Source organism: Buceros rhinoceros, unplaced genomic scaffold (genome assembly GCF_000710305.1).
Source record: "Buceros rhinoceros silvestris isolate BGI_N320 unplaced genomic scaffold, ASM71030v1 scaffold2091, whole genome shotgun sequence".
Lineage (NCBI taxonomy): Eukaryota > Metazoa > Chordata > Aves > Bucerotiformes > Bucerotidae > Buceros > Buceros rhinoceros.
This window is the reverse complement of record NW_010395769.1, coordinates 19,920-30,921: the sequence shown is the minus strand read 5'-3', so window position 1 is coordinate 30,921 and position 11,002 is coordinate 19,920. Positions and strand designations below refer to the sequence as shown.

Here is an 11,002-nt window from a genome sequence, read left to right as displayed (position 1 = left end):
ATAAATGCTGTTTGAAATAATGTAGAATGGGGATTTCTGTGCTATGGGCCTTATAGTTTAACAGTGCTGCTCAGACCTAGGCAGTGGAGGATGATGCTTTACATAGGTATATAAATTGTCAAATACATAGTCAGATGTGTAAGGAAAAAAAAAATTGCTTAATAAATTCTCAAATTCATTATGAAGCTTGAGTTGTGACTCCCTAGTGTGTGTTAGACACCTGCTTTATTCTTAATCATACTGAGCAATCAGCCTGTATCATTGAAATAAACCAGCTTTTAGAAGAGTATTTTGTGTAAGAGGCTAAGTTTGAGGAATTCAGGTGTGTGCAATGTTAGGTGTTTCCTGCATGCTGATTAGATTTTACCTTGATATTGTCCTTTAGCAAGAGTCTAAGACTAAAACAGTCACTTCTGAGCTGCGCTGCTCATTGTTATTTTCCTGCATTATAGTTAATTCAGTGGTAGTGGGGAAAATAGGAGATAGGGAGAAGAGTCCAGAGACCACTACACTGAAAAAATACAAATTAGCACTAGCAAAGATATAAAATAGTCCATGTTCACAGTAAAGTTATTTGATGTTTTGGAGGCCAGGAGGCAAGAAAGGTGGGGGAATATTTACATTTAACTCATAGTGTTTTTAATCTTTCAGTGGCTACTGTGGCTGAATTCCTGCGTTTGTAGTAAGGGTTGAGTACCCAGAGTCTAATGATTATAGTTATGCCTATAATATTCCACATGTTGGTTTTTCTTTGTCTGGAGTGACTGATTTAGGCCCCAGTTTATGCCAAGCACTGAGTTTTCTAGCAACATGAAGAGGCGTGAATGATCTTTATACCTGAGTAAATCAGAGGTCTCAGTTTTGTGTCCTGACAAGTAGCACTGAGCACACAGGGGAGCTCACATACCTTTCTTGGAGGGGTCTCATTCTTCCTGCCTTGTCTCCCAAGCCTCTGAGCATGTAACTTTGTCCCTTTTGTTGCAAAGCACCTTTTTGTTTCGTTACTCTGGATATGGTCTTTTTTTCTTTGTAGTTTTTCACAGCTTTTCTTTTCAGATATGAGGGGGTTGAGAGCATCAGCTGCTCTACCGGGGTGCTGCCCGTTTTCTTCCAGCAGCTGAACCCCAGTGATCACAGCATCTTGGGAGCTGCCTGTTACCTCCCAGCCTGTTACAGCTCCTGCATGTGGCATCCTGCTTGGCTGGCCACATATTCATTAAATGCTCCAGCCTTGGAGCAAATAATCTACACCCCCACCCCCCCTATTTTTTTCCCCCCTGCCCACCACCAGCCCTAATGTGAGAACTGGTTTGGCCTTTTCTTGTTTACACAAATGTATAAAGCTGTTAATGAATGTTCCCTGAGTGTAAATGAGGATTTTTCAAAATGTTCAACTCACTCAAAAATGGAACTTTAGAAATAATTATGAAAGGATCTTTTTCCACTCTACAAGTGTTTCAGGATTGCTTAGGCAGCCTTAGTAAGAGTGAGAACTTGGATAAGTCATGTAGTAAGATGATCTTGTAAAATCCATGACAAAATTGATGGAACCAAAAAAAAACCATATAAAAATACAGCCTTTCTAACTGGGAGACTGTCATGGAGGGAGAAATTTAGACTTCTGCAAGACCAGTACCTTGTGACAGAACAATAGCTAAACTTAGGTATTATTTCTCAGGCACTATTCGAAAAATGGTATATTTTTGTTACTTCTGTTTATCACTAAGTAGCAAAAAAGCATAGGAAATAGTTGAAATTTTAAATATACTTTCAGTTCCTAACATCAGGGTTTTTGTCTCTAGTAAAAGAGAGCACTTATAATAGTTTTTGTCTTTTTTCTTATCTTTTTCTGTGTATGCCCTTCTGCTTTGGTGGGGTTTTTTTGACATTACCTTCCTCTTTTTACCCTCTCCTAACAGTCTTCTCCAAATCATACCTTCCCATGAGGTCCAAACCAGCTTGTTTCTTTTATTAAGCTTAACTTTCTGAAGCCTAACTTTGACCCCAATTATACTCCTGCATCCGCTAGTCCATGCTTGTACATCTGCGCAGATCGCTGTAAGCTTCAGAGAGACTTGTGCGTAGGACCCAACTTGTTTCAGAGTGTGACTAACGTGATAATTTTTCAGTCTCTTCGAATACCACATTTTAATCTCTCAGTATGTTGCAAACTTGTGCAGTTCTTTATGGATGAGATAGTACTGACATTTTATCGTAGGAAACTTCTATAGAAAAGATATGTTCTTAGTCTTCCTTCTTCAAGGGATTTATAACTTTGAAAAGCAGTAAGGTTCATCTAGGCTATGCACTTGTAAAATGTTTGCTTGTTTGTTAGAGGTTTTTGGATGTGTGTTTTCTTCCTTTTTTTTTAATTTTTATTTGGGTTTTTTATTGTTGTTTTGTTTTTTTTAAATATTCCCTAATTAGCATAATGCCTGCCATTGAAGTGGAAGCTAATAATAGTTCTTTAAGATGTCTCCTCCTTGTTTGTATTGCTTGCTTTTAGAGATTTTCTTTATACTTGATGATCTTAGTGATACATGTATACTTCAAAAACTACGGCAAGATTAACACTGTTTATGTTAAAACTGACATCTTTGTGCAAATTGGTTTTGCTGTGCTTTTATGTACCTCCTACACTCAAAATCTGTCACTTTTTTCAAACTAGTAAATTTTTGCTTTCACTTTGTCTCTACATTTTGCGTCTTTGAAACAACTGCTCCTGCATTTTGCAGTTGTGTGTATTTATCTGTATGTACTCTATATGCACTTGTATAATAATCTAAAGTTTTTGTTCAAAACTACTTTCTCTAGATGATTATTTGCAGTAAGATTCTGTGATACAGTCAAGTTCATGGCTTTACTACTTAAAATCTAAAACTGTTTAAAGCTTGCAGGCCACTATATGCTCTACAAACAAATATTCTGCTCATGGTTCAACGTTATTGCATACTTGTCATACTTCTCGGTATGTTGATGTATGTGTCTGCAATCCCAAGACAGCGATGTTTCTCCTTTTTTTTTTTTTTTTTCCCCATCAGTGGTGATATCTTGTGGTCATGGCAGTACGCAGTGATACTCTTTTGATCAGTGACATTGTCCTAACATTTCTTGTCAACCACTGTATGCTTTCAAAATGGGAGTATTGAATGGAAAATCCTATAAAATGTTTCTGCAGGTTGCTTAGCCACAGAAAACCACTGGACAGGCTACAGCTGCTCAGGAGCTAATAGTACATTTGAGTAGAAAATTGTTGTCCAGTGCCTTTTTTTTTTTTTTTTTTTTTTTTTTTTTTTTTTTTTTTTTTTTTTTTTTTTTTTTTTTTTTTTTTTTTTTTTTTTTTTTTTTTTTTTTTTTTTTTAGATTTTTGTTGCAAGGTGACTCTTAATTCGCTTCGTTTCACTGCTTGTCTGTATCTAATTGAGGAGATTTCAAAGGCATATATTATTTTAATTCTGAGCTGACTGCCTGTAGCCTTTTGTACCTTTGAAAACATTTTCTTCTTGAATATCATGTTTGTTTAGCAGTAGTCCTTTGAGTAGCTTGTATCCAAGGGTAAATAAGCTATGTAAAGGTGTTCATAACCAAATTAATACTTTGTTCTAGTTTACTATAAAAATTTTAAATCAGATGGCATGTTTTGTTTCTTTTTGAAACAGGTTGACTCTTATGTATAGTTGGCATAGGGAGGGGAGAGATTAAAAACATGTCTATTTTTCTAACCCTGTATTCTGTCGAATACAGTCCTTTTGGGGACTGTATACTAAAGGAAATTTGTGTTGAACCCTCAAGGGTGTTTGAAGGGAGGGAGCTTGACATAATTTTACAGTATGAAGTAGTAACATTCAAAGCAATAGAGATCATTCTTTGGTGTTTGGAAGAAAATGGAAAAAAAATACATGCAATATTTTCTAAGGTACATCCAACTTCAGGGATTTCCCAGGAAGTGATCTAGTAGCCCTAATGAGTCCCCTCTAAGAATCTCAGGTATTCTGCATTCTTAGATGGCAGCAAAAATGCTCAGAAAAATATGTACTATGTAGCCAGAGATCTGTAACAGCCATAAAGTGAACAAGATATAATTAACGTTTTCTTGTCTTAAACTCAGTCATAAGTACACTAAAATAGTAAATAAGATGGCCACAGTATGTAAGTCCTTCATAACACTGTTAGTATCATAACCCACCTAACAACATGAAAGCATTTTATATTGCAGTGAAGCTTAAGTATAGAAATACTGTGTAGCTGCAAAGGGAGCTCCCTGTTTCATTGTACAAATTGGGGACAGAAAAACATGTGAATCAAGAATTCAAGTAGTAAAAATGTGTAGTAAGTATAAGTAGTAAATGTGATTTATATGCAGCTATGCTTCAAAAACCTGGTTCTAGTACTGAAATTGTAGGTGAGGGAAATCTTTACTCATGAGGGAAATGATCAATCTCGGTGTAAAGGGGCTTTTCTAGTATAACCCCTGAGTACATGGGGAACTTGAGCTGGCAGTGTTGTGCTAGGCACCAGTGTACACAACTGTACGTATCTTTGTTTCTGAGTGGTAGGCTTTTGGGAGAAGTTGGTGTATATATGGCATTTTCATAGCCCAGTTACTCTAAATTAAGCATTTCAGTTTTTAATCACAAAACTCTTAAATGTAGCTTGTTTCTATAGCGTGATGTTGTCTGGAAGTGTTACAGCCTGAATATAACCATGTGAGAGTATGGTCAGAAGAAGAGAGGTTAGTGTGACAATTCTGGATGCCCTTACAGTGGTTTCTTGTAAAGTGTTGTGGTTTTAAACACTGCTGTCAGTAATGAAGGGCTCACATGTACAGGAGTATAACTAAACATTTGGGTTTAAGGATGTATTTCTGTGCTAAAATGATTACAGGCCTGTTTTGTCTTCATAGGTGTCTGTATCTACAGGTACTATATAGTATATGTTTGTAAATACTCATGTATATATATGATTGTGCAGTGGTTGAACTGGGATGTAGGATGAGGCATAGATATGTCCAACCAAATATAAAAGTGATGCTTGGACTCCAGATTTCGTCAAAGCTGAACCAGAGCTGCATGTGTAGGCTTGTATTTGCCCACAGTAAATGTGCTGAGTAAAAATTGGGTTTGCTTTTTTTTTCAATAGTACACTGAATTGTTTTTATCTCAAAAGGAAAAGAATAAAAAATACCTACAGAACTTTTAGTATATATTTTCAGTTTGCCTTTACTGTGGTTATTTAAAGTGTATTGGTCAACTTTGTGTTCTGATTTTTTTTTCTTTTTATTTCTAGATGGTGCAAAAGAATCACAGTTGCCCGATCAAGATAAATAGAATGGTTTCCTTCAGTGAAAAAATGGAGCATTCATTTTTTAGGATTATGTCTACAACATGAAGCATTTAACAGTAGCTGTCTTGGAGAACATTCATCTATGAGCTGAAATGTCTTGATCCTGGGGAAGAAATGAGATTCCATTAATTAAGTCTATAATTTTTAACTGCATTTTTATGACTAATCACATTTACTCATGCACAACACAGATACAGAAATCACGAACCAGAGGTTATTTTAACACTTATGCACATTTGTGCATTCAGGATAAAAGATACATCATTTAAATAAAATTTTAAATAAAATTTTGAATTATCTGTATCTGTTAATAAATGAAGACTTGACAAGAAGAATTTGTCATCAATGGACAAGAGTAAAGCAGGTTCCCCCAGAATGGATGATAATTTTGTATTGGATAAAATCAATAACTTGAAAGTAGAGCAAGAGGAAGACAGCATTAACTGTACTCTAGAAGGAATAGATATCAAGATAGAACAAGATGATTTCAAACATGTGGACAGCAGTGAAGAACAGGAAGACAAAGAAAAGAACTTCATTACCAACAACCCTGGCAAATATTTATCTACAGAAAATGGAGATGATTATGGATCTCTTTTTTCTCAGTATAGTAGTACACTGTATAATGTAGCAATGGATGCTGTGACACAAAGCGTCCTTTCTAGCAAAAACATAAGCTCCAGAAAAAAGTCACCTGCTTGGAACCATTTTTTTATATCTCCTAGAGATAGCACTAAAGCAATATGTATGTACTGTATGAAAGAATTTAGCAGGGGTAAAAATGAAAAGGACCTGAGTACAAGTTGTCTCATGAGACATGTGAGGAGAGCCCATCCCACTGTACTAATTCAAAGAAATAGAAGTATGCCAGGTATATCGTTTTCTTCACCTACGTTGTTATTGACACCTCAGTCTGCAAATGTTGGGCATCTGACTTCTATATTATCCCCCATACAACTGGTCACAACAGTGGCTTCTAAAATACCGTCTCCAGATCGAATAATTGAGGAGTCTGTTTCTATTGTTTCTTCTGAAGAAATATCAGATCTCTCAGTTTCTGAAAAGTGCATCAAAGAAGAAGTCATGGTTGAGTCATCTCCACAGCTACCCAACAACCAGTATGATGATGCTGTGGAGAATGTAGCAGAAAAAACTGTTGTAATTCCAAAGAGCACATCGGGTTCCAGAAGGAGATCTGCTGTCTGGAAACACTTTTATTTATCACCTCTAGATAATTCTAAAGCTGTCTGCATCCACTGCATGAATGAATTCAGTAGAGGAAAAAATGGAAAAGACCTGGGAACAAGTTGTTTAATAAGACACATGTGGAGAGCCCATCGTTCCATTGTCCTACAAGAGAATGGGGGTGGTACCAGTATACCGCCTCTTTACACCGCACCTCCAACTCTGTTGCCTTCTTTATTACCCTCAGATAGTGATCTGAATTCTATGCCATCCTCTCCTGGAAAACTAATGAAAGAATCAATGTCTGTTTCTTCTTCTCCAGACAGAATCTCTGAGGAGATTCATACTAATCTCTCCTCTGGAGATGCTCTAGTGGAAGACTCAATGCTTTCATCTTCTGATGATATAGGTGAAGTCTCCTTTGTTTCTTCTCCTGAGAAGCAATGTGAGGAATTAGGTCCACTAATATTTGAACCTACTGCTATATTTCAGCAAAATAAAAGGATTATGAAAAGGCTGAAGTCAGAAGTTTGGCACCATTTTTCACTGTCACCTGCAGACAGTCTAAAAGCAGTATGTAGATACTGCAGTTGTATCATAAGTCGCGGTAAGAAAGGAGATGTGGGCACGAGCTGCTTGATGAGACATCTGTATAGGCGCCATCCCGATGTAATTGGAAACCAAAAGAGCTTTCTTGATGTGAGTTTGGCAAATTCTCCTTACGCCACTTTGGCTTCTGCAGAATGTTCATCCTCAAAGTTGACTGACTTGCCTGCAGTGGTTACGCCTGTTAATAGTAAGAAGACCTCAAAACTGTGGAATCACTTTTCAATTTGTTCTGCAGATTCAACAAAAGTAATATGTATGCACTGTGGTCGTACAATAAGTAGGGGAAAAAAGCCAACAAATCTAGGCACAAGTTGCCTTCTAAGACATTTGCAGCGGTTTCATAACAATGTACTGAAAACTGATGTCTCAGAGCCAGTATTATCCTCATCTACGGATAATCACGTGCCACTGAGCACAGAATTACTAGGATCTTCAAATTTTGATGAAACCAATGACAAGTTTTGTGACTCTCACCCAGTTGCCAAAAAAATCACAAATCTTGTAGCTGAAATGATTGCACTTGACCTTCAGCCATATTCTTTTGTAGACAACATTGGCTTTAACAGGCTGCTTGAATATTTGCAACCTCAGTATTCTTTACCTTCTCCATCTTACTTTTCTAGGACAGCAATTCCTGATATGTATGATAATGTTAAACAAATAATTATTTCACGTCTTAAAGAAGCTGAAGGTGGAGTGATCCATTTTACATCCGGAATATGGATGAGCAACCAAACACGGGAATATTTAACCTTGACAGCTCATTGGGTAACATTTGAGTCTTCATTTCGACCACAGTGTGAGGATTTCCATTGTTCAGCGCTGTTAAATGTATCACAGATTGATTGCGACTACAACGGAATCAGTATTCAAAAGCAGTTAGAGTACTGGTGGGAAACATGGATTACTTCCATTGGCCTTCAGATTGGGATTACTGTTACTGATAATCAGAGTATAGAGAAAACTTTAAATGAAGGTGATCATTCAAGTGTACAATGTTTTAGTCACACTGTTAATGTCATTGTAAATGAGGCTATTAAAAGCCAGAGAATGGTTCAGAATTTGCTTAGTATTGCGAGAAAGATCTGTGAACGCGTCCATCGGTCAGCAAAAGTAAAAGAAAAGTTAGCTGAATTGCAGAAAGAGTATGAGTTGCCTCAGCATCAGCTAATACAAGATGTTCCGTCAAAGTGGAATACATCATTTCATATGCTTGAACGTCTTATTGAACAGAAAAGAGCAATTGATGAAATGTCAATAGAGTGCAGTTTTCGGGAGCTAATAAGTTGCGATCAGTGGGAAGTCATGCAGTCGGTGTGTCATGCTCTCAAACCTTTCGAAGCTGCAAGTAGGGAGATGAGTACACACATATCTACTCTAAGCCAAGTGATTCCAATGATTCATATACTTAACAGGAAAATAGAAATGCTATTTGAGGAAACAATGGGCATAGATACTATGCTGAAATCTTTGAAAGAAGCCATGGCGAGTAGATTGTCCTCCACGCTTCATGATCCAAGATATATTTTTGCTACGCTTCTGGATCCCCGGTATAAGACATCCTTATTTACTGAAGAGGAGGCTGAACAATATAAACAAGACTTAATCAGGGAGCTGGAAATAATGAGTTCTACCTCAGATGATGATAAACCTGTTTCCAATGGTTGTGCTATAGGTTCACCATCTACAAATTCATATGGGGAAGATAATCTTTGGTCGCTCATGGGTGACATGAAGAAAACAAAAGACCTGAAAGAGAGGGCAAAGTTACCAGAGGAAATGGTGCTTTCTTACTTGGAGGAAGAAGTGCTGGAGCATAACTGTGATCCTCTAACTTACTGGAACTTTAAGAAGTCATCTTGGCCAGTACTGTCAAAATTGGCTGTCAGGTTCTTGGGTTGTCCACCAAGCATTGTTCCTTCAGAGAGGTTGTTCAATACATCCAATGAAAGCAACAACTTTAGTCAGTCAAGGTTAATGATTGAACATTTTGAAAAGCTTATCTTTTTGAAAGTGAATCTTCCTTTAATATACTTCCAGTATTGAAACTAATGAACAAACTGCTAGACTAAATTTATTGTTGCTCACTGGATATTAACTATCTATAACTCGTATTTCAAAAATTGCTCCAACAGGGGCCATGTATGACATCTAATCGGTGACTATAATTCCAAATTTTAGTTTCCTTTTTTTTTTCAGCTTTCAATATGTCTACATGTGCCTTATTCATAGTACTTCAGGCCAGATATTGTATATATGTTTTTTAAAAGTTCACACTAGAGATAGCCTGTCTTGTCAAATTATACAGAATTATGTAGGTTTTAATAGAATGGCAAAAAAGATGTAAACAGTTCTATTCTGTAGTTTTTTATTCAATTATTATGTAAAAACCATAAACCAGGTACTGTATTTTAGTTGAACATGCTTTAATTACAACAAAATAGCTTTTGTAGTTGTCAAAAGCAAACCGTACATTGAAGATGGGGTTCAAGCCATCTCATTTCTTGTGTGGTGTCTTTAACTGCAAGCCCTAAAGTACTTAAAGGATTAGAAAGAGTTACTGAGGAAGATGTGTTTACAGCAGACTGTTGACTTAGTATCTGAAAATAAATCTTAAATTTGAGATGATATGGAATGTCAGTTACACAGCAATCGGTAGTAAAAGTTCCCATTCTGGGTTCTCCTGTTCAGGTTTTACATTTTAACTGAACTACAGAAATATTCTTGGTATTTATAAAAGCTCTTTGGAAGTCTTATAAAAGTATGTGAATTAATGCTTGTTATTTAATGCCGTGTACAAAAAAGGCAAGAAACTTACCATGAAGACTCTAATGTCATTCTAAAGTCTTTCTTAATTTTTAGTGCATCGAAACTATAAGGTTCCCTGTTGTAAAAATTGAGCCCTTACTCCTGATGTAATTTCAGTTGTGTAGAACAGCCTGTCTTAAAGCTCCTAGTACCGGAATAACTGATCTTCTGATTTTCAGTAATAGCCTTATGGATATGGTGCACTGCTTAGAATTTTATGTAGTAGAGTTGATTCTTAACTGTTGGTGTCCATCAGGCAAATGGGATCTAGAGCTCTTAAAACTTGGAATAAGGTGGAAAGAAAAAAAAATAGCCAGCATTTTAATTTGAAAGGAACGTTCTCCATGGTTTTTTAACTCTAGAAAGATTAATCTTCTCATTTCTTTTTTCATTGAATACCTTTTGGGAAATAAGTCATCATTTGCCTATGACCTTTTAGAAAAGTTGTAGCTTTGTTAAAATACTGTACCTATGCCTAATCTAATTTTGCATTTACTATGTTTTAGTGTATTTATAAATGGTGAACTCAGTTTCTGAAATTAAACATTTTATTTGCAATTTTCTAGTGGTAGTCAACACTGCCTCTTATTTTCAGATGGATTTGAGACAACCTTTGAATAAAAATTAACTGATAGAATTGTAATTAAAAATACACCACAGAACTTGCTATGTGAAAAGATTGGTTTTCCATTTAGCTCTTTGGACTTAATCCTGGATTTCGCTTTTCATTTTGCTTAAGCTATTCAACCTCAGGAAAAATTGTTGAATTCTTTCCCAGGTGGCTTTGGTTTCCACATGATGTTTCTCTAAACATTTTATGGTTTCAGGTATTTCAAGTTGTTATTCCCTTTACACCTGTACTATTTATGTAAATTATTATATAGTATACATGGGAAAAACTAACACTGCACTTTGTCAGTATTTTAAAAGGTAACTTTTATTCCTATCAACAGTCAGCATTTCTTTGTTGTTCTAGGGTTAAATGAGATCAGCACGTGTTTTTTCTGCAGTAATAAAACAATTCGTTCCAGTTTATGTATAGTTGGAACTAGGTGAG

The 11,002-nt window shown here is 36.1% G+C and overlaps 1 protein-coding gene across 1 annotated transcript; it reads left to right on the top strand.

Moving 5' to 3' along the window:
- Positions 1 to 5,381: 5,381 nt before the first annotated feature.
- ZBED4 (zinc finger, BED-type containing 4) lies at positions 5,382 to 9,499 on the top strand. Its single transcript, XM_010145642.1, has one exon. It carries the CDS (start codon positions 5,689 to 5,691, stop codon positions 9,181 to 9,183), a length of 3,495 nt encoding a protein of 1,164 aa, XP_010143944.1. The 5' UTR covers positions 5,382 to 5,688; the 3' UTR covers positions 9,184 to 9,499.
- The last annotated feature ends 1,503 nt before the right edge of the window (positions 9,500 to 11,002 follow it).